At 46.0% G+C, this 27922-nt stretch overlaps 1 protein-coding gene across 8 annotated transcripts; it reads right to left on the reverse strand.

Annotated features, from left to right (window-relative positions):
- Positions 1-244: 244 nt before the first annotated feature.
- On the reverse strand, positions 245-27922 carry RGS8 (regulator of G protein signaling 8). 8 transcript variants are annotated; one of them, XM_038542241.1, is made up of 7 exons: positions 27802-27868; positions 26593-26666; positions 24491-24619; positions 21882-21983; positions 20966-21030; positions 5022-5188; positions 245-3377 (listed from the first exon to the last, which is right to left on the reverse strand). In XM_038542241.1, exons 3-7 carry the CDS (start codon positions 24514-24516, stop codon positions 3195-3197), a joined length of 543 nt encoding a protein of 180 aa, XP_038398169.1. In that variant the 5' UTR covers positions 24517-24619; positions 26593-26666; positions 27802-27868; the 3' UTR covers positions 245-3194. The 8 variants fall into 8 exon arrangements, with proteins under 8 accessions (XP_038398169.1, XP_038398170.1, XP_038398168.1 ...); XM_038542242.1 differs by lacking the exon at positions 27802-27868 and adding an exon at positions 27007-27182; XM_038542240.1 differs by lacking the exon at positions 27802-27868 and adding an exon at positions 26795-26995.

Genomic DNA, 27922 nt, shown 5'->3' on the forward strand with positions numbered 1-27922 from the left:
CTCCCCAGGTGATTCCAATGAGCACCCAATGGTGGGAGCCACTATCTTAGACCATCTTTTTCTCAAAGCCTGGTCCGTGGGAACTTGTTAAAAATGCAGTTTTCTGGGTTCCACCCAGGTCCTTTTGGATCAGCATCTGTGGGTGTGCCGCGTGGGAAGTAGCACTTGTAACAGGCTTTCCGGGTGAGCCCCGGGCATGCTCAGAGGACCCTTCCTCACCCCAGAGACACCCTGGGGCTCTGAATGGTTGTCATTGATTATGTTTTATTTGGTTTGCCGAAGGCAACAGGTAATCTCACGCCAGCCAGAAACAGGTTGGACACTCAAGTGGGGCCGAAAGGCCGCTTGCGGGGTGGAGAGCAGTCCTAAAAATCACAGCTCTGCCTGGCCTACCGCCCTGGCTTGCCCTGGGTCTTCAAAGCAAGCCTCGAGCCCGGAAGGCTGTCCACAGCAGGAGCCCGGCATGAGGACCAAAGGAAGACCAGACGTGGAAGAAGTGGCACCTGCAGATGCCCACCTGGTGAGGCGGACGAGGGCCCATGGAAGAGGGAATAGGAGAAAGGGTAGGACCGGGAGACATGGAAGATTGGGGATGAGGTATGCTTTGATATTGCTCTAGATGTTGTAAACATTTCTCTTTGTTTCATCACAGACCAAAATCTGGGTTGGCATGACCTAAGTGCCTGAACGTAGGCATCAGAGCAGAGAGCTCTGTGCCTTCTGTGGGAAGCAGGACAGGAAGGGTGTGAGGACAGCTCTACCCCATGGGAAGACCATCTCTGTGGTGTATTGGACTCACTCTCACAATGGTCACACACACACACACACACACACACACACACTCCACGGGAGTACCATAAATATAGCTATCACGTTCCTCTACACAGACACACGCCCACATACCCTCACGGAGCGGCAAAATTCAGGATACCCAAGCTCGGTCCTTCACGCCTCCCCATCGTGGGAGGAAGTCACCTGGCGCCATGACACCACCATCTGCGGCCTTCATTCCACCAACGGTTGGCAAGAACTCTGGGCCTCGGGTGAGGCCACTGCCCAACACTCTGGTTCAGACTTCTCCTGGGGATAGTGAAAGTGGTAAAAAGGCCCCTCTTAAACATTTCATGTTTCCATAACTGTTCCAATTTACATGCACCTCATATTTGACAGTAGAGTTGGCAGCAGATGCACATTTCATATGTAAACAATGTTTAAAATACCCTGTTCGAGAATTTGATCATTAAATTAATTCTGGCAGCTTTAGCTAAGAATGGTTTTTACCAGTGGGGACAGGGGAATACTATCCGATCTAACTGGGAACACCCATTTGAGGCTTCAGGGTTCTTGAACATGAGACTTCACAGGACGCTTCAGTGTGAGGGTTAGGAGGCATGTGTTCTCTCTCTCCTTGATGGTTCAGACAGACTCACCAACCATCATCTACAGATAATAATGTGTCTGGCAGGGCAACAGACCCTGACACCAGTGGGACTCAGGAGCCTTCTTGGCCTTGTCTAGCTGCAGCCAAGGAAGGAAGTGATTCACAAAGTTACTGGACAGGAATGCAAACGCTCGAATCCCGTGCATCTAGAGGCCCATCACCCCACGAGGGGAGAATGCTTCAGCCCACTTGTCAGTCACCTGAACCCCAGAGCTTATGCCTAATCATAGTTCTTTCCTTTAGTCAAGCCGAAAGTTTTGGAGACCTGCAATGAATCCAAATCCATTGGCTGTGAATTATCCCAATTGTACCTCCATCACATTCTCTATGATCTGGTCCACCTGGATATCAGCCTCTTCCAGACTCCTCTTCCACTTTCTGGTCTCTCTGCTGAGGATGCGTATCCCTGGCACTGCAAACTTGTGCCAAATTCCACTCTTTCTCATAAAGCAGCTAGAGTGCTTTATGCTCATCCTCCAAGGAAGAGTTTCCTGATACATTTCCAAAAGCAGCCTCAGGGCATCATGAAAGCATTTTAGGAAGATTCTCCATAGCCAGATGTTAACAGGGATCTTAGCCTCACCTCCTGTTTCATGTTCAATCCCCAAAGGTCAGAGATCAAGAAGGAAGTTGCTCAAGAGCCAAGGTGGCCTTCATGAAGGAGACCTTTCTAAGAAAGCATGCTCCCAGGAAGCAAGCTGAAGAGTTACACAGCCTAAGTTCCCATTCTCCCCCATCATAATTACATGACCTGCATGGAAGGGGGGACAGGGAGAGACAAGGAAAGTATTAGGCACCATGAGAGCTGTCCATGCTATGGGAATTCACCTCCCTTTGCCAAGCTGTCTGTCATTCTAAGAGATGAGTGATGTGTGATGCCACAGGGAGGTGAGGGCAGAGAATACAGTAAGCAACAGAAAGAGTATATATAGTGCTCCATTGCACAAAAGTCTACTGGTGCTATGTTCCCTGGTCATTTGACTCCTGCAATACTTCTTGGTAGAATCAAGGAAGATTTGCAAGCTGTATCTTTCTTAAAAGCAGCTCCACATCAGAAGTCGTGAAAGACATCTCCCAAGACCCTCCCTGGAATTGCAAGGGTAAAAAGTCTTGTGAATCTCCTAGACTAAGATGGGCAGAGACCACAGCTTTGCATACTGGCCCAATGGAAATGAAAGGAATAGCCAAATTCATGGAGTTTGCCCCTTCTCCCAGAGGCCACCTGTCAATGACAGTGCTAGAAACCTGGGATTCCCCAGAGACCTCTCTTCTACATTGTGAGGCCCCAGCACCCAGGACTGGCCATTACACTGTGACAGCAAATCACAAGCATGAGCCAGAGTTTTCTGGCTCTTCCTCACAGGGGTAAAGGACAAGTTAGAGTCAGGAATCTTAACTGAAGAGGGTGTGGAAGTGGTGGAAGTTGCATTTGCATTATTTACACATTAGCCCAGCATAGCGAATCTGCCTTCTCAGCAGAGATGACCCAAGGCATTATGGAGGGCAAGTTGCTGACCCAGAAGAAGGGTAACAGCAGCAAGGTGCTACCACTAACCGGAACACAAACATGAGTAAATGGAATAGAGTCCAAGCTCTGGTGACTGGAATGGCCCTTCATCCATTTCTCATCCCCAGGCTCCCAACCTAAGTGCCATTGCTTTTTGAACACCTATGACATTTCACATTAGAATATGGTCTTGGCAGCAGAGGGAGGGGGAAAAGCCAGTGATCTCCAAGAGTCCCCATCTGAGGTCTAACTGAGCCTCCTCTGGCTTTGGGACAGCAAATCTAAGTACATTTTGGACCTCAGGAACCTGGGATAAGAGTCTTTCTCCATGAGGCTGTGTACTTTTCCCTGGGCTTGGTCAAAGCAAGTCAGGGATGGCTCTTGCATGTTCTTCCTGGTGGCTTCTCGGGTCTGGAAGTCTATGTTTACCTGGAGACACAAACAGAGAGCATGGTCACTGGCCCTCAAGGGCCCAGGTGCCTGGCAACTGCTCCTTGCTATATAATAATTATTAATGACAGTATCTTATATATGTAAGCTTATCCATGCTTTTCAAACTATGTGCCTGGAGGTCATCCCTTTTGACCCCAGCAAGAATCCTGTGAGGTCCAAAGACTAGATATTCTTCATCCCAATTTATAGTTAAGGACACTGAAGAAAGGAGCTAATAAAAAGCTGGTCTAAAGTAGTATGGAAAGTTAGTAACAGAGCCAAGGCAAAACCCCAAATCACTTAACTACCAAGCCAGGGGTCTTCACCGTGTCAGGCAAAGGGTGAGACTGAAGCTAAGTATTAGTGTGGATTCCCCAAAGTAAGCCTGCCTTCTTGTTCTTTCTTAACTACCAAGGAAACAAATGCCCTGGGAAGAGAGGCTATGGTTATAATGGACACCTCTGTTCCAAGCAGCATTATAATGAGCCTACAGCATCCTGGCCACTGACCAAAGGCCTCCTACATTTCAAGTCAAAGGATAATTGAAAAGTTCTAAGTATATAATGCATCAAAACTCATAGCAAATATTTTTCTTCTATAAAACCCTCCCAAGTAAAATTCTGCTTTATAACTCAGCACAGCCATACATAGAAATTCCTTTTATTATTATGTTATCATAAGATAATATAAATGACTGTAATTAGTCATTAATAAGCAGTGACAGATGTTGAATAGGTTAAATAGCTTTATCCCTAAAACTCAAGTGTAGTCTTTTTTTTTTTAATTTTTATTTATTTATGATAGTCACACAGAGAGAGAGAGAGAGAGAGGCAGAGACATAGGCAGAGGGAGAAGCAGGCTCCATGCACCGGGAGCCCGACGTGGGATTCGATCCCGGGTCTCCAGGATCGCGCCCTGGGCCAAAGGCAGGCGCTAAACCGCTGTGCCACCCAGGGGTCCCCAAGAATAGTCTTAAAAGGTAGATGATAAACACTTTTACACTGTGGAAATGTGATTCAGAGAGACTAGGTAACTTAGCCAAGATCACACAGCTAGTAATTGTAGAGCTGAGACTGGAAAAAGATTCCAAAGTGGATGCTCATCCCATTAAGCCATGCTGCCTTCCACTAGGAAAACTAACACGGATTCAATGACATCCATCCTTGCAGAATCGCTATAGAAACACAGGTCCTAGGGGATCCCTGGGTGGCTCAGCGGTTTCGCGCCTGCCTTTGGCCCAGGGTGTGGTCCTGGAGTCCCGGGATCGAGTCCCACGTCGGGCTCCTGGCACGGAGCCTGCTTCTCCCTCTGCCTGTCTGTCTCTCTCTCTCTGTCTATCATAAAGTAAAAATAAATCTTTAAAAAAATAAAAAATAAATAAATAAAAAAGAAAAAGAAACACAGGTCCTGCAGGCACGTTTGACGGATAGCTAAAACATTCCTAATAGAGCTACTTTTTTAGAAGCCCTGGTCTCTGCCCCTTAAAAGTGATCCTTTTGTTCATTAAGAGCCATCGGAGAGGTAAGGCTCAATTTAGAAGACAGTACCCATCAAGACTGGCTCAAACCCCCACAAGGAGAGCCGTGTGAGACAGGAGCCATGGATAGAGGTCTTGCAAGACTCTCGCCACCACCAACACACCTCCCTCGGAGCCTGCACGTCCACAAACTCCTCAAAGATCCTATGGGCCTTGGAGACCAGCTTTGCAGTTGACCTGGTCTTCTTGAACTCCTCACAGGCCAGCCAGAATTCCAGGTTCTCCTCGCTGAACTCTGTCTTCAAGAAGGCGCGGAACGCAGCCACTCCATCTGTGGATGTGAGGGGAGGGGGAAAGGAAGAGAGAGAGGAAGAGGCTTAAGCTCCTGAACTGTAGAAGCAAGAGAGAAAGGTAGTGGTAATGTGAGAGCAGCCCTGATTGTCCAACCCTCACTACCCCACATCCTCTTGAAGACTCTCTTAAACACACAGGTGCCCTCGGAGACAAGCTCTGCTTCTTGCTCAAGGATCGCAGTGATATGATATGAGGGAGAAATGTGTAGGAAGCCATAGTAATAATGAGTATGAGAAGCCCTGGTCACTCTTCATCAGCCTTCAGTGGTCACTGCCTGTCCTCTAATGCAGAATCAGCTGTCCCCGGAGTCCACTGGTAAACCTGTTTCTAATTAGGCCAAAATAATATTTGTAATGCATTCTCTACCCTAATCCAAGTTAACCACCCTGAAAAAACAATTTGTTACAAAACAAACTACAAGAGGGTATGAATGCATCAGGGCAAATCCTTCACTACTACTAGAAGGATGTCTGAAAGTAAACACTGAAATTCAGTCACTAAAGCCATTCTAATACCTTCATAGGGTTCCCAGGCTCTTCTAAAAAAAAAAAAAAAAAAAACTTCTGATGCCCTGTGTTTTAATGGTTTATCCCATGGATATTTTATTTTAAAAAATCTTGCTTAGGTGGGTGAGCCTGGGTGAGCCTGGGTGGCTCAGGAGTTTGGTGCCGCCTTCGGCCCAGGGCGTGATCCTGGGGACCTGGGATCGAGTCCCGCGTCAGGCTATCTGCATGGAGCCTGCTTCTCCCTCTGCCAGTGTCTCTGCCTCTCTTCTCTCTGTGTCTCGAATGAATGAATGAATGAATGAATAAATAAATAACCTTTCATTTAAAAAAGATCTTGCTTATAAAAATATGTTTTAATTAAGATTAATTATAATTTTTCTCCCAAATGATTTAATGAGAAACAGACCTTTTAATTTTTTTAAAATCCACATTATGCACGTTGCCAGAGTTTCCGATCAGAATAAGATGAGCAGGGTTACCACGTAGATTTAGAAAACAATATCTACTGATAGCCTATACATTCATTAATGTGTTTTATTAAATATATTTTATAAATTATCTTAACCCTCAACACATTCTCCTTTAATCCTCAGAGCTATAGCTTTCTACAAACTGTCCTCAAAGGATGGGCAGACACAGCCTAGGATGAAGTGACTGCATTGGCTAAAAACAACTCTAGCTATAACTTTTTCTTCCTTTTCTAAAATTTGTTAAAAGGACAATATATCAACGGTTCTTAATTCTGAGGGATGGGACCACCTGAGCATCTGAGGGCCACCAGTATGTACCCAGACAATGTGCTGCCCAGGATCATCCCATGGATTGGTGGTGCCCTGCTATTGACATATTTAAGGGTTTGTTTTTACTTTTGTGAAACATTTTCATTTCTCCTAATTAAAAAGTCATTGGGTAGTATCTTTGTCTTTCAAAATAGATGTTGTAATTCCCTCACTAGAACAATAGGCATAAAAAAAAAAAAAACACAAGACTTTTAGCTGCAAGATCCAGGAACTAGAGAGAAAAAAGGGTTTTGGTGGAATCTCAAAGTCAAACTTTAAATCAAAAAGAAATCTAAGTTTGGAGGCCTGAGTTTAAAGTGTTTAACAAAAGTAGGGTGGCCATGAAATTTATCACCCGAGCCAGTGTATTTTTGAGAGTGAAGGGAGACATACCTCTTAATTACACAGAGACAATGGGCATAAACCATGACCCCCCCACAGACCAAAACCAGGACACATGGTCACTTTAAGACAAGATATATGGTCCTCTAAGATAAGGAGTACAGAGAAAGCAGAACATGATGTAAGGTGGTTTCCCGTCAGGCAGGATGGAAATAAAATTGCTCCTGCGACAGGGAAAGAAAAGGAGAATAACATAGTTTAGATGCATATGAGAGGTTGGCTCAGAACCCTACTCACCCTCATTTCCACACTGGGTTTAAAGCCCTGAGAGGAGGGAGTAGAAACCCAAGGTGAAATGAGAATCAAAGAGAGCATGAAACACTAACATAGAGATGGTTAGGCAGAAAGATGGCCAGAGAATCATTCATTCAATTTAATAATTTTTGTAAATTACTAATGTATAAAATGCTTACATCAGGAAACAGGTTATAAAAAAGACTGCTAACTCTGGGAAACGAACTAGGGGTGGTAGAAGGGGAGGAGGGCGGGGGGTGGGAGTGAATGGGTGACGGGCACTGGGGGTTATTTTGTATGTTAGTAAATTGAACACCAATAAAAAATAAATTAAAAAAATAAAAATAAAAAAATAAAATAAAAATAAATAAATAAATAAATTTATTTCAAAGAGAAAAAAATAAAAATAAAAAAAAATAAAATCCCTGCTCATAAAATCCCTGGTGGGTATTCCTTTTTTTTTTTTTTTTTTTTTTTTAGATTTTGTTTGTTTATTCACGAGAGACACAGAGAGAGAGAGGCAGAGACCTAGGCAGAGGGAGAAGCAGGCTCCCTGTGAAGAGCATGATGTGCTCTTATCTCCTCCAAGCTCTTATACAAGTAATCCAGAAGTTTCCACAGGCTCTGAGGAACTCAGATCTGAGAGCTAGCCTGCCTGCCAGGAGATTGCCATTGCTGCAGAAGGAGCCCCTGTAGCAGAAGCTACAGGCAGAAGTTGGATGGAATACCATTTCGAGCAGTGGAAGCCTCCAAGGAGACTCAGTGCCCATGAAGCTGGTCCAGCAAGGCGGTCTCTAAGCAGTGACCAGTGTACAGATGACAAGCTCCATGGATGCTATTGGTGGACGCAGGGAGGACATGAGGACCACAGGCCAAAAGCCTTCTCCTGCTAGTGGGGAGTAGGAAGGAAATGGCAGGGAGAGAACCCTAAAACACTGTGCATTTATCTAAAAGAGTAAATTCAAGTAACTTGGAAGAGTGACTTGGAAGGGCCTCTTGTTTTTAAAATGGAAGAGCTGAAATACTTTCATGGCAAAGCTGAAGTTTGTTGTTTGTGTTAATTTTTGTGTTGCTTTCCATTGAGCAAAACAGGCACTGTGAGCAACTTTGAATCCAGCTACAGATAAAGGAAGAAAATTATCTTTCTGCCTTCCTTGATGGCATTGGTGAAGATCACCCTGCTAGAGAAACTGGCCCTGAGTGAGACAAAATACAGACAGTATCTCCCTTCAACAAAGTCTCAGCATTATTGGGACTTTCTGTGGGTTTAAAAAAGAAAGAGAGAGAGAGAACACGTGGAAGGTGCTCTCAGGAATGTTGCTGTACTTCTCCCAATCTTATAGAGAAAGAAGCTGATGTTTAGAGAACAGTCCTGACAGAGTTCACACAGGTGATACTATGTAGCGTCACAAATATAAAATACACGAATTCCCAATCCAACAAAGCGATAGTGCCACTTCCATTCATTCCTTCACTCATTCATACACCCATTATGGGACCCAGGCATTCTGCGAGGTGCTAAAAACAGGCACAACTAAGCCCCTCTGAACTTGCAGTAAAAGGGCCATTTGAGCCAAGAAAACATAATTTGGTAATTACGGTATATGTGACAAGTGATTTGATAGGTAAAGCATAGGTTGTGGTGAAAGTACCCAGGAGGGATGGGATACCCGAGCCAGACCGAAGAAGGAAAGGGAAGACTCACAGGAGGAAGAAGCTTCTAAGCTGAGATGTGAAGTTGAGAAGCAGGAAGCTAAGTGAAAGAAGAGAGGGGAGGATGGAGAAGAGGATTGCAGGAAGGGGGAGCCACACAAGTAAAGGCCAATAATGAAGAATGTTTAAGTAATTAGATATTAGTCAGTAAGACTAGTGTTTAATAATAATAATAATAATAACAATGTAAACAATTATTGAGCCTACTTATAAGATACATCAAGAGGTCTGTGAAAGAACCAGAGAGATGGAAGGATAACACAGCACTGCCAAAGGCCAGGGGAGTGAAGGTTTCGAGGAGGAGGAAGTGGCCATATGTCCAGTGGTACCCACAGGTCAAGCTAGCTGCGGTCTGAGACATGGTGGTTGGATTCAGTGATGAGATTCAGCAACCATGGGCAGTTGTGGCTCTAGTGGTGTGATGGGCACCCTGGGCATTGTGGTGAATGTGGGGATGAATGGGAGGAGAGGAAGCAGAAACAGTTAATTTCGATGTCTCTTGCAAGAAGGGGAGAAGAGAGATCATGCAGCATAATTGGAAGGAAATAGGACAGGTCAGGAAAGAAGATTCTGGGGGTTTTTTGGTTGTTGTTGTTGGTTTTTTTTTTTTTTTTTTTTTTGTGAAACAGCCTTGAGTATTGTTTAAATGTTGATCTAATCAGAAAAGACTGGTTGAGTAGAAGGAGTTAAAATTTAAAAAAAGAAAGAGTTTAACTGATAAAATGTTGCTCCTAGGAAGGTACAGAAAATGGCCTGAGAAGAGCATTATGATGGGGAGAGGAAGAGAAAGGGCTGCATGTGGATACAGAAAACTTTCTAGTTTGGGTACAGGAAAATGAAGGAGTTCCTATCTGATTGTAGCTGGAAAAGGTGGTGGGATGTAGGGATGGTAGGGTTTTATTTTTATGTATTTATTTAGGATTTGGGGCAGGGAATTTTTATTTATTTACTATATGCCATACTTTTAGCTGGGGATTTTGCAAACACCAGCTCAATTTATTTTCACAACAATGCTGATCCATAGATAGTAGCACTCTAGTTTTCCAAATGAAGACATTAAGGCTTACTAACAGAAGTCGAATAAGTGTCCCAGTTACACAGCTGGCAAGAAGAGCCTAGTTTCCCTACCAGGTCCATATGACTCCAAAGCAAGATCTTTTCAGGTGTATTTGCAGGCAGAAGGAAAAGGGCAAGCGAAGAGAAAAATTAAAGAATCAAAAGAATATATCCGGTGGAAGCAAATCCTAAAGAAGGAGAGGGACCAGCAAGAAATAGGAGAAAGTAGAGAAAGTCAAAAGTAGAGAAAAAGAAGGTGGGCTGGATGAAGATAGAACTGGTCAGGGAAAGGACATCTTTGAGACGGATAAGGTGGAACAGCCTTGATCTTCATCAATTTGGAGTGAAGTCCCCGCGAAGGCAGTCTGCCTCCATGTGCTAGGCTTTGAGGATACAGCATGAGTAAATCAGATGAAGTCACCACCTCACAGCACTCAAAAGCTAGTCTCATGTCACAGACATTGGACAATAATTTAAAATAATTAGTCGGATATGGTAAGTCCAGGGTGTGCTATAGGGGTTTGGAGCAGCTACTTTGGAAAAATGAACAGGAACATGGTAAGAAACAGGCACACACTTGTGAAGTCCTAGGTTCCAGTTCCTGGACACAGGTATGATGCCCCAGGAAGGGAGCAAGAACTTCTAGTTTGGGGATGCGCCCATCATTCAAAAAAAGGACCAACAGTTCCAGGTTGGTAAATGAAGCTGGAACCGGAGAACAGCAAAGATTTAGGATCTGAAAGTTGGAACGTAGGAAAAGGGGAGAAGAAGGGTAAACAAGAGGTCAAGGGGAAAAAAGGTTGAAGTTAAGAAGCAATTTTGAAAATGACCACTGCAGGCACCGATTGAGTACTTACTTTGGGCCAGGTACCGCACTAAATGCTCTATGAACTTCCAGAATTTGCTCTACATAGCAAAGTTACAGCACGGGTCCTCATGATATTACCACTTTCTAGAGAGATAAAGGAAGCTTAGAGAAGTTAAATAACTTGCCCAGGGTCACTTACAGATCACAGTAAGTGGCATGGATGCCAAATTACAAAGCCAGGATTCTTCTGTGAGTCGGCAGTCCAGTCTCTGGCTCTGCATGACGGTGGGGCCTAAAGGATGCCCTATACCAGCAATGGCTGAAGGGTGGGGGGAAGGAGTGCCATCTCAGCCCAAGACAAGGGGGCCATGAGTAACTCCAGGGATGATGATGTTTCTAGGAATGATGACAACAAATGAGGTGGGGAGAACCCGGAAGAGTCACTGTGGAAGCTGGAGGAGTATCTTGGAGTAGAACAACCTGGAGACAAGGATGGCCATTGGCAACAGAATGCAACTGAATTACACTGGAAACAATTGAGACTGACTCAGGTGAGGATGGGGACCTGAAGTAAAATGTGTGGCAAATTCATACCCAGCTCACGATTGTCTGTCAGCTTCATTGAGGCAGCCTACGGAACCCTACTGGTCTGCCTGGGATGGGAGCACTGCTGTCCCAGTGGGGAGCATCTGTTTTGATCAGAGTCAGCCCCATAATTAGCTCTATGACCTTGGACCACACATTCAACTTCCCTGGATCTCAGCATGCTCAGCTGTAAAGTGAGGGGGATGGATCTGATTAACTCTCCCTGGGAACGTTAGTGCTCTGCTCTGCGCTCCCTCTGCCACTCATGCCTGTGTCAGATACAGCTCTCAGCCTCCTCCTCAGCGACACTGTCACCGCCACACACTGAGACTTACCCTGAGGCCAAGCTCTATATTGTCCAGTCTATGTATATCAACCCATTCAATTCTCACACCAACTCTATCATCAAGGCAAGAGTTTCTGGCAAGATAGGCTGGGTCTGAATCTGTGCGACCTCAGAAAAATGTCCTAACATCTTGAACCCTGCCTCATCTGCAAAATGGGAAGAATACTGGGATTTGCTGCTCCAGATTGTCATGAGGTCAGAATGAGGTGAGCCACGTGAAAGTGCTCTGTAGCTCACTAGGAGCAGTCTATAAATGTGAGCTCTCATGGAAGTTTGTTTCACAAATAGGGTAAGTGAGACTTGGCAAGTTTAAGTTCACTGTTTTGGGTCGCTCAGCCAGTAGGAGGCGGACTGTGGGTTCCCACACACATCTGTGTGACTTCAGAGCTCACTGCCTGTGTCTCCTCTTAAGATCCCCAGAGAGCCTCATGTTATCTCTCCCTCCAGTAGCGGGATGGACAATAATCCCAAATCAAGCAATCACACTGGAAGCACATCACTGGAAGGCAAACATGCTGTCCAGCTCACAGAGCTGGAGAGTCTCCCGCAGGAGGATGCGTGCCATCACCTTATCCGCGGTGACAACAGAGGCCACGAGGTGCTACCAACAACCTAGAATCTGCCTAAACTCCCCTCTCTCCCGCAGCACGGCCACCTCCCCAAGGCGTCACACAGAACAGACTGGTACATTCCCCAATGGTGGCCTGGGGACACTGTCACAAATCACGGTCGAGTGACCTCATGAAGATGTCGAGCCCTCTCAGGCAGCCTCAACCCCGAATGTGGTCACCTGAATTTCCAGGGCTGGCTTCTAAGACAGCGGGAGAGGAACCAAAGTACTATGGCTCTTAGGGATCCCTGGGTGGCTCAGAGGTTGAGCATCTGCCTTTGGCCCAGGGCGTGATCCTAGAGTCCCGGGATCAAGTCCCGCATCAGGCTCCCTGCATGGGGCCTGCTTCTCCCTCTGCCTGTGTCTCTGCCTCTCTCTCTGTGTCTCTCATGAATAAATAAATAAAATCTTAAAAAAATATATGGCTCTTAAGATGTGTCAGGGATTTCAAAGGAAGAGCTTGAGGAGAGACGGGCACAGTGGAGAGAGGGCCTAGGCCGTCCGGGACGTGTGAAGCCGCAGCGCCTGGACAACAGCTTGCGGCAAAGACAAAGCTCACGAAGCCCTGCACAGAGCGTGCCTGGCCACAGCCCTCCTCCGCTCCCCCACCCCTCTCACCCCACTCTCTCCCCACCCTTCCATATCCCCAGGGCCACCTCTGAAAGGGGTGAGGGTCACCGTGCAAAGAAAACCTCCTCCCCCCCCACCCCGAGAACAACAGAAGTGAGGGGGGCGGGAAGGTCCTCCGGGGCTGCAGGAGCCCTGCACCTTCCCAGAGCAGGTGGCAGCAGCTGGCTCTGCATACAGACCCCCGGCCCAGATCCGGCCCACCTCTCCTGCTTAGGGACCCAGCAGAGGCCTTGTATGGGACCCGAACCAGAGGCATTTCTCCTCAGCTATATCCTTGCCTCCTCCTTCCGACCCCTCCTACCTCTTCCCTGCCAACCTGCAAACTTTCTGGCTGGTCCTCTCTCTGCCTCCTCAGCATCTTTCCCAGCCCTCACCCTCTTCCTCCGTCCTCTGTCCCCTTTGGCCCCTCCTTCCCTCTACCGTACCCCTTCTCTCCACCAGGACCTTCTCCTCCCCCTCTGCTTGTCCATAAAGTGGGGTTGGTTAAAACGAAGGCTCATGCACCCTTCCTGCCATCCCTCACTGTGACACAGCTGTGCCCCTCTGCCTGGGCCCCTGTGCCCCCCAGACCCGCCCCCTCCCAAATACTCGGAGAACTGGAGGCCTCCCCATTCGATCTTCACACATTTCAGGCAGCTGGCAGGAGTGACTTTTCTCTGATCCCTCAAGCCATCCTGCCTGGGATTCTGTCCGGAAGCTGCTCTATTCTGGCCTTGACACACACCAGCTGAATGCGACCTTGGGCACTGCCTCAGTTTCCCCCTCTGTGAAATGCAGATCCTAGCAGTACCTGCTCCATGGGGCCCTGGGGGTGAGGTGAGTTAACACAGCACTCGGTGAGCACTCCACTCATGTTAGTGACCGTCATGCCTGTACCTCGGTGGCTTGAAGAGTCACCATGCATAGTAAACATGCCTAATACCCCCAAATCATCCTGATAACTTAAAGGTCATAGGTGGTAAACAGTCAAGGAAGATGAGAGAGAAACAGGAGGAGCTGCCTTTTTATTTTATTTTTAGCTTCATTTTTCTCATTTCACTTGGGTTTTCTTTGTATGACATTGAAGTCAAGGCTCTATGAACATTATACATTTTTTTTGAAATTAGTGTCTATCTAGTTGCAGAAAGGGAAAGGCTTGTGTCCAGAATTCCTGGAACACTCAGCAGAATTCTGGCATCCCCCCCGAGCATACACAGAATCTCCAAGAACATACCCGTGGCCACACGTGCTGCCTGCGGCCGGCACTCTCCCTCTTAGTTCTGTGATGCAGGGTGCTTACATAAGAGAAGAAACTGGGTCACTATGAATGAGCGGTGCAGCTGGTATAGCAGGAAGGGTGGCTTAGGTAACAGTTCAAAGTCCAGGAGCCCTGATTCAGCTGGCACGAGGGTGGGCTTGAGCCTAGCTCAGTTCCCAGGCTTAGAAAATTACAGGATCACATGAAAGATTTGGGGCAGGGGGCAACCTCTCTGTTTACCAAAGTGCTGTCCCAAAGACCAGAGTCCTCTTGCATCCCTGATTGATAGGAAAAAATAAACTGGTGAATGGGTTCCAAGGTCAGACAGAGGATAAGAAAGGAAAATATATTTATAATATCCAGGGCACATTTACTAATGATGAAGTCAAAAAATCTTTCATTCAGAACCGAGTTCACTACTTTGAAAATTGTGATGAGAACAGCATTAGGATCAAAGTCATTCTTTTGTGTCATCTATAAAATAACTGGGGCTTAGCAAGGTTTAGGTAAGGAGATTATTTAGAAAATAAACTATTTCCAATTACTGACATTTATTGGAAGCAACTGTCATGCTAATTATACTTCAGTCTTGTGATTAACATAATTTTCTTCAATGATCTTCACTTTGTTAGTGTACATATAGCAAGATGGTGTGTTATAATAATAGTAGGACTTGATAGTTGTTAGACTCGGAGCCAGAAGGGACATAAGAGACCCTATGATCAAGCCCTACATTGGACACAAGGGAATGGTGAAGCTCTAAGGTTGGGTGATTTCTTATTCTTAGGACATGGTATCAGCAGACTAAGGACAGCTGGGTCTTACAGCTCCTGTTCCAATATTATTTTCTATTTTATCAAGCAGAAGCTGTGTTGAGTAACACCACCAACAACAACAAAAAATCGAGCTAGAGTCCGTATCTGCAACTAGTATAAGAAATTAGCAAGAAGTTTTCTATTGAAGGGGAGACAAAAGAGAAGCATCCCTAACAGGGTAAACGCATTCGCAAATAACTCCTTTAATACAAGAGAATTAACATAAAAATCCAGGTACACCAGCCCATCACCTGAGAGATTCTGAAAAGTAAATGTCCAAGAATATTTGTCTAATTAGTTTGACATAGAAACATGGCAGGGAGTCCCAAAAAGGGAACATATCAGATTCGCCTGCAGGGCTTTTGAAAACTACATCCCCAGAGGGATTTTCTCACATACACTGAGGGGGAATTGGGAAGGGATGAGGGAGGGATGCTAAAAGCTCATCAGGCAAAGGGGGGGGGAGGTATTATGGAATTTGAATAAGCTCCCCTCTGCGACTCTAATACAATCTCTATCCAACCCTTGTGGTCAACCTTCAGCGGACTGTGGAAAGAAGCCGATGCCATCTCAGGCATCCGGGAAGCCTGGAATCCGTGTTTGCTCAGTGAATTTAATGTTGTGTAATAACAATAATAATCAAAATCGTTCTCCTTCGTGGAGCCCCTGTATGTCACATTATCACGCTTAGCATTTCACAACCATAAATCACATTTAATTCTCAAGACAACTGTGCAAGGCAAGTCTTATCATTCCCCTTTTACAGATGAGGAAAGAAAGGTTCAGAGAGGTTATGTAATTTGCCGAAGGTCACACAGCTGATAAGCAACAGAATGGGTGTTGGAGGCCCATCCAGTTGCTTTTCATTCAAACCTTTTTTTGCAGCAGGCTTGGAATAGTTGCCTTTTCTATTCCAGGCACTCCTTCTAGACAAGTTAAATGCACCCACATTCCTGGGTGCAAGTAAAAAATATAGCAATGCAGACAGGTTGGCAAGGAGGAAGAGAAGCTCCTTTTTCGATCTGTGTCTACTTCACATATCTCTTTTTAAACCTCAGCCTCAATTTATCCAGAAAACACACTTGCCATATTTGTTTGTTTACTGTGAATACCATCCACCATACCTGCTACGTTGGTGGCATCTGTGATACACGGACAACATACCTCTGAAGGGATGTGTTGCCTCAGAACTTTGGGAGGCTGGAATCCAGTGTTCAGTGGGGTTCTTGGAAAGCACAAGCCACCTGCCTCACCAAGATGCTCCAGATTCATTGCTTTACTTCCTTATGCTTTAGAGCAGTGCTTCTCAAGCTTCTGTGGGCTTCAATATTACTGAAAGGCTTGAGCAAAACTTACTGCGCCCCACCCCTAGAGATGCTGACCCAGTAGGTCTGAGACAGAAGAACTCCAGAATTTTTGTCTCTTACAAGCTTCCAGCATCTGCTGGTGCTGCCTTCTTTGGATCACACTTTGAGTAACACTGTTCTAGAATTTTTTGGCTTGGAGAAGGCTGTGGGGAGGGCTATGCAATAAATAGAAACTGGATAGTTAAACTGTTCATTCTAAAGCTAATGACCATTTGGATGAATAATTAAGGAATTTCATTAGCTTGTAACTTTCACGTTTTTGCTTGTTTTGGGTTTTTTGCTTGGCTACTGTGTGACCAGATCAAATCATTATATTTTTGTATATCTCAATCATTATCCCAAAGGGGCTAATTTAAAAAACTAAAAACTTCTTTCTTGGTATCCTTTTTGCAGAGTTGGATACTAACTCTTTGAATACAAAAGAGCTCTCAATTGTACTATTCCACTAACCTGGCATTCCCTGGGTGGGCCTGGCAGGGACAGGTCGCCTTTGACCCTCTGCACTCTGTGCAAACAATGAAACAAAGCCAAGGACCAAATGGATGCCCAGGATGAGGTGGTCTGTCATCCAGGTGTAAGATCAGGCTGAAAAAATTCAGAGGAAGGGGAAGGAATCCTGTCTACACCTTCCCCTTAAAACTGGAATGAATCCAACTTTTATGTTAAAAAAAAAATCCCACAAAAGAAGGAGGAAGGAAGGAAGGAAAGAGGAAAATTCGGAGTTTGAACTGATTCGGAGTTCAGGACCGAATGTCCCACTAAAGACTTGACAAATAGCAAGCATATGCCTGAACCTCATGAGGAAATCAGAGCAGAAGACATACAATTTTGTGCCTGTTCTCCCACAACCCATCAGAAAAAAATCTCCAAGCTGCAAGCCTTCACTCTCCTGGGTACAAGCTACAGAGGCAGAAAGGCTTCTGGGTGTGTGCACACACACATGCACACACACAAACCCTTAGGGGCCATCTAGCTGCACAGCTTATAGATACCAAGTCTAACTGTACTTGGATAAACAGGAAAAAGATGCCAGATTAACTCCTTCCCTAGTTAATAAAGTCGTCAGCAATTTTCATTTTATTTTTCATTTTATTTTATTTTTTTTAAAAAAAGCCCTCAGCAAGTGGCTGTCTCCCAGACCTCCCTAAGTGCTTCTTCAGCTTTATACTTGCAAGCAAATGTGATTGGAAATCAAACTGCTCCAAATATTTGCTGTCTAGATTTTTTTCCTTTCTAAAGTTTTTTGGTTTTTTTTTTTTTTTTTTTTTTAAAGGTGCTTTCTTCTTTTCCTGAGGTTTGAACCTGAGAAGTGCTCCGTACACAGCAGGACCCTGCCAAGGACAGAAAGCTTCATAACACAGGTGCTTTAGCCCCTCATTTGGCTGCTTGCACCATTTCAACTTTGAAGCCTTTTTATGTAACCCTGCAGGCCGTGCTGACTCAAACCACCTGCCTGGGCATTTAGCTATGGCTCAGTCTCACCATCCTAGAGCAAGAGGATAGGATTGGATCCAGTTTCTGAGTCCTCCTATTCCAGATTCCTCATTGTATAAATGAAGAACCAGATTTTCCAAAAGATTGAGGGATTCCATCAAGGCTACCCAGCTGTTTAGAAGCAGAACCGGGTTAAAATTGTCTGAACGCAGGTCTGACAACCAGCTAATGTTCTAAACCTAATTGTGCAGAAGCATGTTCTCCAATTATGTGGAAACCATGCTCTAAATGAAAAGCAGACCTGCAGCTGCCAGGTCAGTGAGGACCTCTAATACTGACAAAATGGAATTTAAGAGGAACACCGAACGTCAAGATCCTATCTGAAATCTTGACACTCCCTAGTTTGTAGTCAGTACACTGTTTTATTTTCTTATGTTGTTTATATGCATGTCCATGTCTCCAAAGGCTGTATTCTCCACCAAGGAGGTACTGTCCTGTTCATCATTGTGTCCCTGCCCCCAACTAGCTGCTTAGCACAGACTTTGAACATAATGAACACTTAGTACACCTTTCTTTAAATAAATAAGTGCCCAAAACACTCAAGCAGAGCAGGAAGGTAAAGATGCTCTTATAAATTGAGAATGGCTGCTTCTCCTTCTGCCTATGTCTCTATGTGTGTGTCTCTCATGTGTGTGTCTCTGATGAATAAAATCTTAAATAAACAGAGAATGGGAACAAAAATAATTATCGGAATTATGTGAAACAGAAAACTCAGGGAGGGCAGTGGCCTAGGTATAGAAGACTACCAGGGGGTGGTTTCTAGACTAATGCACCTTTCTTTTCCTGGAGCTCATTCAGTGATTCTTTCTTTACTTTTTAGGACATTTTGCTATCTTAATTGAAAGCCCTGCACACCTCCGATCAACTGCTGTCCCTCCTAAGAGACCAGCATACATCCAATCCCTTTGGAAAAGCTTAATCAGCCCTAATTGAGTCACAACATTAACCCAAATTAATTAGACTTTAAGAAAGTTGTCAACACCCTTCAAGGTAACCTGGCTCCAACTCCCTCCTAGCCTTCACAGGGAGAGAGCGTCCAAGCTCTGAAACCTTGAAATTCTGCCAATGACCCACGAATACAGGCCTCTTTCTTCTCGAAGACATTCACTCCATTGGCTTTTTATTTCCGTACTAAACAGAAATCAAAACAGAACATCATACTCCAAAAAGGATCACAGAACTTCAAAGTTCCAAAAACCTATTTCTGCAGTGGTCTGACAAAGAAGCACTCTGGTTTCAGCTAGTAACCCTTTAGTGGGATCCCCATCTCAGAAATGTATTACTGCATCCCTGGAAACCGAGACCACCCCCAACAGAAGGAGAAGCAAGTCTTCAGGTCTAAAAGTCACTGAATCAAACAAACAAAATTGAACCTCTTATAACTCCAGGTCTTTGCAGCAATCCAAATATAAGATTCTATCCACTAATTTAACCACCATAAGCTCTGTCTATGGAATTTGGCTCAGCACTAATTGGTGGCAAAATTTGCGAACTTATTCTTAAGGCGCATTTATTTTGCATTTGATAAATAAAAGCACCATTTTAAAAAAAAATCACCATATTCTTACAAAACACCATTAGTTAACTAGAGAACCCAAAGTGTGTCCTCTTATGAAGATCCCCTTATCCAGGTGACAGACAGGTAGCACACAAGTATTGCCATCACCATTTCAGAATGAGGAAACAGCCTCAGGGACTTGAACTAAGTGAGTCAGTCATGAAGCTGAAATAGAAACCAAACTTCAAGATGACCTTGAAGCAAATGCAGCCAGAAAAGAAGTTGTTAATAGTGACACTTGTTTAGCCTGACATAACCCCAGAAAACAAGTCAAACTAGCCTCATAAGAAACAAGCCTTACTGTCAAATCCTAACTATTATTGTACATATGCCATTACCTTGGCAAATTCACCACATAAGCTTGCTGTTTGTGACATAAGCCATATGTCACACATGCTGTATCTATGCTGCCTTGTTTTCCTTCCTAAGTATAATCCATAGAACACAAAAATGGCTATTTGTCTCACAAAACTAGGTGCTACAATATATGCTTATTCTTATATCTTGCATTTCATTTTAAAATCTATTCAAGAGTATTTGTTAACCAGTTTATTAGGATCAGGGGCATAGTCAGAGGGAGCTGTCCCCATCCAGCTGTAAGCAAAAATCACTTCTAAAGACATCTAAAGATTGGCGGATCCCATCAAGACTACTCAATTATCTAGTAGCTGAGCTGGGTCAAAATCAAGAACACAGGTGTGACTATCAGGCCAATGCCCTTACCCTCACTGTACAAAATCATGTTCCCCAATGAAATGGAAACAAGACTCTGAGCTAAAAGCTACCCTTCTGCTCCCAGATTGATCAGGATTTCTAATATTGACGGGAAGAATTCAAAAGGAGCACTACAAGTCTACATGAAACCTTTTCTCTTCAAAAGACTCTTCTCTCTTCCTCTCCTGTGCTCTCCCACTCCCATGTATTTTACGCCACTAGGATCTCAAAGCCCGATGAATTTGAACTTGCTCATGACGAGAAAAAAGCAAGAGCTGAAAAGTTTGGCTGGCGTCAAAGTGCCCTTCCCACGCAGAAATATGCACGATAATTTCTGCAATTTTCAGGGGGAGGGGAAGGTATGAGAAATGAGGAAAGGGGAAAGTGAAAGAGGAGAGAGGGACAGAAGAAATGCATCCTAGTAAAACTCACACCCAGCCGGAAACTGAGGAGTGTGATACCCCAAAATAAAAAGCAACAAGAAAACCCAAAACTATGCCAACTCAAGTGACTAACAAAATGTATAGAACATTCATCTGACAGATGAGTAACCCAAGGCTCTCTGGGGACTTGGGGGGAGGTCATTTAATTTTATAAACAAGATCTAGGATGGACACGAGACTATTGTTCCCACCGAGCCCATCATTCTAACGCCCTAAACTAAATTATTTCTTATGAAAACACGAAGGCTTCTTGGAACCATACTTTTAACCCAGAACATAGAAAAGAAGGCCCTCTTCCCACTACATTTAAATGACATCTTGTTATCTATATAGTCCCCTATGCAGGAGGCTCTGTGAGTGCAGGGACTATAGCTGTCTAGGGCACCCAGCACAGCACCTGCATCATGGTGGGCATTTGGTGCCTCTTTTGCTAAGAGGAAACCCAAATTCTACTTACACTTATGGGACAGAAGCACATCAAAGGAATCTGCCCACCTCGTGGCTTCTTCTGTGGATAGTCTCCTAGGAAATAAGAAACATCTCTCTTGAATATTTCTGAAATGACCCCCTCTCCATCAGCAACCATGGAAATTTGCTATGGAGAAGAAATCGGAAAAATGGCGGGGGTGGGGGGGATGGCAGTGCAAATGAAAACCACCTGTAGGCCTGCAATTCTATCACTGTAAATGTGTACATTCTTAAGTAACTGATGGCAAACCTCAGTAAGGCAATTCAGCATATTTCGTTTGTTGGCTTTCAGTCTAAAACACCAAGCTAAATACGTACAGGGTATGAAGATGTCAAGATAACCATGGAAAGAAACCGGCCTTAGCATGAGAAAAGGTGGGCTGAGCTCCCAACTCTATATTTTACTGTGACCTTAATCTCTTCACTTCTGCAATGGGGATCATGATGCCCATCCCCGAACCCTTGAGAGTTAGATGAGGGGCATCTATGATATCATTGAACACAGTACCTAAACGGTATAGGTACCGAGTCCAGATCACCTGAACCTAAACAGATTTTTAGAATATATTTGAATGTTTTTCTCCAAACTGAGAGCTCAGACTGACAACCAAGTAGAACCAAGAAGCCTCCTCCACCATAGCTTTATACAAGAGCGGTGGATAATACAGTTTTCTTACAAGTAAGAAAAGGGTCCCTACTCTGAGTTAGGTCGCACATTTTGAAAAGGAAAATTCATACCCATGCACTCACGTTCAGGGATCTAAAAGGAACCACCAAGTGGCACGGATTTATTGTCACTGGACTCATCCGGTCAACAGCTCACTAGAGGAGAACAGGTCCTTCGGCCCAGTGGTGGACGCCCCATGGTGAGCACCCTGGGAAGGCCACAGGGCCAAACTACTCACTTTAGAGCACGGTTGGGCTTGTCGGGAAGAATAGCTGTGAAATCGCTACAGGAGTCTGACTTGTGAGACAGGCATCCCAGGCGGGTCCTCATCCCTTTGTTCCTGCAACAAGCACAGGGGCAGACGGACGGGGACTGTCATGATCATAGCCGTCAGCTCCATAAAGGGGCCCCTGGAACTGCTGCTGCGGGAGCCTGTGCCGCCTCCCCTGACCCCCACATCCTTCCCCAGGTGGTCCCTAAAGATTTCATGAACAAGAGGAGACATGCCTAGCCGATCAAGGGATATACTCACTCCCTAACTTGACTACTGGAATAGTAATAGGTACCCTACCCCTAGAGGCTTAACGCTTCTTTCAAAGCTAACATTCAAGTTGATAGTAAGTCAATGAAGGTCATTAGCTTGGAAGAATTTCTAAATTAGGATTCTCTGTAGGGAAAGGAAATACAGGGAAGACAAAATAACAATTCACATTTTGCTCTCCCACTAGGAGGGCAAAGTAGCAGCAGCAACAGCAGCAGCTCCTAATTACAAAGCCCCAGAAGTAGTACCCGTAAAGAGAGTGGAGGGTTGCTTGCATAATACAGGGGGGCATGCCACAGAACCTCCGAGCACAAATGAAGCTTTAAGGCAAATTAATTCTGACTCAGGTTCTCCTCCCCACTTATCCCCCAAACCTGGGGCTGTATATGCATGAACGGCTGTGGACCAGCAGAGAGCAACACCTGTAGGCGAAGGCACGAGCAGCTGGTACGGTTGAAGTTAAGAGCCAGGGCCCCTTGTATTTAAACACACTTGTATTTACCTGACGGAGTTCTCATATCCCTATTTATGTTTTGGCTTATCTCAATCAGCATGTTTAAAACTTTAACATGTATGTTTAAAGTTCTCTCTCTCTCTCTTTTTCAATTTTCCTAAGGACCAGATACTTAAATGTTATCTGTTAGGGAAGGTCCAATGAGAAATTACACTAACGTCTCTTTCGGACTTTCAACATTAGCCCCTTTTTAACCTTTAACGAGACATCCGCCAACTATGGCCCGGCAAGATGCCTGTTTGTGTAAATAAAGTTTTATGGGAACACAGCAACACCCATTTATTTACATATGTCTAAAGCTGCTTTCAAGCGCGAAGGCAGAGTTGGGTGGTTGCAACACAGACTGTATGGCCCATAAAACTCAAAATATTTACTCTCTGGCCCTTGGCAGAGTGAGTTTACTGACCCCTGACCTTTAACTATGGCAGCTCTTTGCACAAAGAGCAAAGGTAAGTGGGAAGGGTTTGGTGTAATCACATCAGGCCTGAAGAACTTATAAAAGGGCACTGCCACGTGCACACTGGTAACACTTTGCCACGGAAATAGTCCCGGAGATATTATTCTCCGTGTGGAAAGGAAGTCCTCCCAGCCTGGCTCTCCCTTCCCCTGTCTCATGCATCCTGGGCCTGGGTAGAGACGCTAGGGGCCATCCAATTCAATCTCTTCCTTTCACTCCAAATGAATTTTCATCCCTGACCTAGCTAATTGTTCAAAGAAATCTTATCCAACAAACGTCTACTGGGATGGTATCACATTTGGCAAGGATGGACAACATTTGTATTCCACAGCCCATCTCTGAGAGCCTTTTAAAGCTGGAACATCCAAGTTCCCAGAAATATCCCCTCTCCTGCAGAAAACTAGGCCTGCACGTCCTGTGCTCCCACCTCTTATCTCAGCCAGGCGCATTATGAAGCCATCAATTTGGTGGCGTTTCAAAACATTGGCGATAGCCATTCTCTCTTCTGCGATGGTGAGCATCTTATGTCCACTCACTCTCAAAAATCACAGGGGGTTCTGACACCAGGCCGAGTGAGCAACTGATTAAGGGCCCTTGAGTCACCACTTTCCGTGAATTCAAGTAAAGGTCTTGCTCAGGCTGTACCAAGGCCACAACCCAACCTTCAGTGAGTCAGTTCCCTCCTTCGTGCCACAGGATCATCAATCACAGAATAGTCAGGTCGATGTCCCCAAAGAGCAATTAAGAAGACTTCAAAAAATGGCAAATCCACACAAGTCATCTAAGGAAGTTTCACAGGGGCCAGTGTAAAGGGTCTACTTGTTACCAAACCAACGGTGATTCTCCCCAAGAGTTTGCAAAAATCTTCCACAAAATATCCTTTGGGGCCCAACGGTTTTCATTTTCCATCTTGTCTAGCTGAGACCTGAATTACAACCTTGTTAGTTAGGTCTGAAATAATGGGAGCGGAAGTGCCAGTCACAGGTTAAGGTTACTTCAATGCAAGCAAGCAAGCAAGAAAACAAAATTTTAAAAAGTAAGCTTGCCCTCATCTTCCCTCCCTGTTCCAGTACCTCAAAGAGGTCCCTAAGTGGTTCAATACAAGCTCATGCACAGTCCCACCCCAGAAGTCCCATCAGTCAACAGGAGGGCTTGGCACTGAGGTGGGTTCTGCTGGCAAGAAGCGCCCCGGAAAGGAGGGCACAGTCCACACGGGTGGCCTGAGAGGGTGGACTCAGGCGGACCACCCAGGGGATTAGAAGGCTGGGGCAGGCTCACACAGCAGGGAGGAGGAAGAGGAAAGGCAAGAGCAGGAAGACAGGTTAGCATCATTACCTGCGTGGCATCAGTAAAGCGGCCATGCAGGCACGCGCTTACGGTTAACCCTCTGGCCGGTGTGCAGGGACGTCAGGGCGGGAGATAAGACTGCGGGGCACAGGGATTTACCCTTTCACGTCCTCTCACCTAAAATCAAAGAATCTGCTGTAAGAGGGGGGCCGCCCTCTCTTATCTGACTGTGCTACAAATCCTCTTGGATGGCTTTGCACTGATGGAACACCTCCACACACACACACACACACACACACACACACACACGCAGCCCATTCCCCACAAATCCCTGCTTGCCCTGAGGGAGGGTGACTGACCAAGGCTGAACAGGTACAGATCGCTGGGTGGCTTCACATCGCAGTCTGGCGGTCAAAGGCTCCCATTTCCCAACCAGTGGCCATCGATGGTGAAGTGGGGCACGTGCCTCAGGGGACAAAGGCATGGGCCTGGGCAAGCCAAAAATGACTGCTCTCTTTGTTTGATTCCAGTGGGGCCCAAGTGACCAGGCAGCCAGGGATGGGGGAGGGGGGGTCAGCACTTGCTCTAGAATTATTTGATTGGCTGCTCTTCTGATTCTCACCTCCCTCTAAGGGAACCCGTCCTGGGGGTGGGAATGCAAGGAGCCTTGGGAGGGGATGAGCAGGAGGAAGGGTGGAGTAACTCAAGGGAGACTTGTCAGGCCCCGTCACTGCACAGGCCTGCTCCTTTGCAGGATTACAGGCACAAGCTGGTGAGATGAATATGCAAGCCATGCTCTCTTGCCCATATGGAGGCCGCCCCACCTGCCCCAGCCCAGGGACTGGCCCATTCCTGACCTGAAGTAGGGAGGACAGTAGGAAAGGGGATATTGAGGTTGAGGGCTCGTGGACTGAACTCCTCTCTCTTCTGAGGGTACCATCCTCGGTGCTTCAAACCCTTTGTTCCCACAGAAATGATAGGAAGAAACATGGGAAGAGAGCAGCCTATCCGTAAAGGGCTCCCCAGGGGAACCCTGACACCAAACATAGAATCCATTTTAAAAGAAACCTAATTTAGGTAGATAAGGCCCCTACCCGGTCTACTCCGTTTAAATTGTTTTGATATTACACGGAACGTATCACAAATACTTTTTAAAATACCTTCTCTAATAATATCAAAATTGGTAAAATTAAAACATGGCTTTGTTAACACTGAAAAAAAAAATTGTTAAGAGTTTGTGTAAAAGCTCAACCTCCAGGAGACTGAGCTTAGATGACATCCCCCCCGACAGTAGGGACATCTCCTTAACCTTTGTTCTAATGGTGCATACACCTGCCTGGCCCAGACGTCAGGACATCAAAGCCCTTCACAGAGTGAAGCTTCTCTCTCTTCCAGCTGTAAGAAATCACTGTGTGGGGCACCTATGCCTCATTTTCCCTTGCTTATGGGCTCTCATCCTGGAGGAGGGGAAGCCTGTGCCAGGGGCCTTCGTTATACCGGGTGATGAACAGAACCAGGGAGGACTCCCCACAAACACAGCAGGCAAGGTCATTTGGGGCAGGCATTACCAGGCCTCCAGTCCCTGCCCTGTCGCTCTTCCCGCTCCCGCTGCTAGCTCCCACTGGCTTGCCAGGACCACTTCATGCCTGCCTCTCTCCCTTCCAAATCCAGCGCTGCCCACCGTGCCCACCCCCGCCCCCCCAGACCCTCCACCATCCCTTCACTTAGCCCAGCCTTGAATTCAATTAAATCGGAATCTGCAGGAGACTCTGGCCCCTGCTTCCTCATTCATCCCAACCCCAGTGCCTCGGGGCTCTTAATTCCATCTGGTCCTTGACTTCTAGGGGATGGAGTTTGGGGTCACTGGAGCCCAGAAAGGCCCACGGAAATGTGCCCTGTTAGGCAGACATCCAGTTACAGGTGACTCTGGGGCAGACAGGATGGGACATATGGAAAGAGGGGACTCAAGGTAAAAACAAAGGTTAAAAGCAAAGAGCAATGCTTTTTAAAGAGGGGAAGAGAAACTAAGAGTCTCAGCGGGGAGAAAACAATCAATATGCATGGAGAGGCAGGTTAATTAAATATGGATAATGCAATCAGCCCACATGGGCATCTTGAAGAGGAGAGAGAAAAGCAAAAGCAATACTCACTGTCTTTGACCAGTCCTCATGGCCTGCAGGTCTTTGCCAACTGGATGGTCAGAGAGGCTGCAGGTTAAGGAGTTCTGGGGAAAGAGTAGATCTTTCTTTTAGCAGTCAAATCCTTGATGGGTGAAGAACATGTGTGCATGAATGCACAGGCACACTCGTGCGTGCACACACACATATACACACGCATGCAAGCACAACACACCTCCCTCCACTTGAGCCGGGCAGCGAGCAGCCCCGCTGAAAGCTCTTCTCTCTGCTTGTCACATCCAGTAAATACTGAAGCAGCCTACACCCAGCGGGCGGCGGCTCAGCTCCCGGGCACAGTCTGCACGCCCATCCTCATTGGCAGGATGCAGGAGGTGCCCCTGAGCAGAGCTCGCCTGGCACTCCTCCCGTACCTTCCTCTTCACTAACCTGCTTCCCTGCTCCTCTGGCTGCAGCTCAAGGAGAGGTCCCCACAGCCCAAAGCTGCCTCCCCCTCTGCACCCAGAGGCTGTGCAGGGGGCAGCGAAGCCGTAGGTATTAACTCTTTCTGGCCACCAATGAGCTGAAAATCTAGTGTCCAGGGGGCCCTCTTCTAATGAGCTCCGCTGCTGGCTGAAGGCTGGTTGCTGCTCAGGGAGCAGGGAGCATAAAGATCTTGCCCCAGACAGCTGCTGACAGCAGGAGCCAAGCCGAATCAAATCTCCTAATGAGCCAGGAGGAGGGGGGCTGTCTTGCTGGGTGTGATGTGATGTGATAAATGCAGAGAGCAAGAAAGCTACGGGGCAGGTCACACATCTAAATTCCACCCCCTTTCTCCCAATTTCTATTGTGCTCCACGACCAAGCCAAACCACACAGCCCTGAAATTACCCCCTCTGGCACATCTCAGCTGTCCCCCTTCCTCGACAGAGGCATTTCCCCCCCGAGTCTGTCTCTCCTCCCACCCCCCCAGCACCAAACACACCACTCCTCACTTCTTAATGAGAAATTTCCACCTCCTCTGCCTCCTCAAAACATGTATATTTCCAACTCTGTGCTCCTGGTTTTTCCTCAGTGGAAATTCACCTCTCTCCCTCATCCATCACCTAGCAACTTCCCCCTGCTTGCATTTGTTATGGAGTGAGACTTTTCCCTTTGTTCTGTCCAATCTGCACATTATCCCCATTTTTCTGTCTTCTACCATTTTGTTTTGTTTTTTTTTTTTTTCTCTTCCAAGCCCCCTTACCCACATATGGATCTTCACACTGCCTGTTTCGGTTCCAGAAGGAGGACTCTCTCTTCCTGCTTGCCCTAGTACAGTAGTTCTCTGAGTATGGTCCCTGGACCAGCGGCGTCAGCATCACCTG

Source organism: Canis lupus, chromosome 7, assembly GCF_011100685.1.
Source record: "Canis lupus familiaris isolate Mischka breed German Shepherd chromosome 7, alternate assembly UU_Cfam_GSD_1.0, whole genome shotgun sequence".
Lineage (NCBI taxonomy): Eukaryota > Metazoa > Chordata > Mammalia > Carnivora > Canidae > Canis > Canis lupus.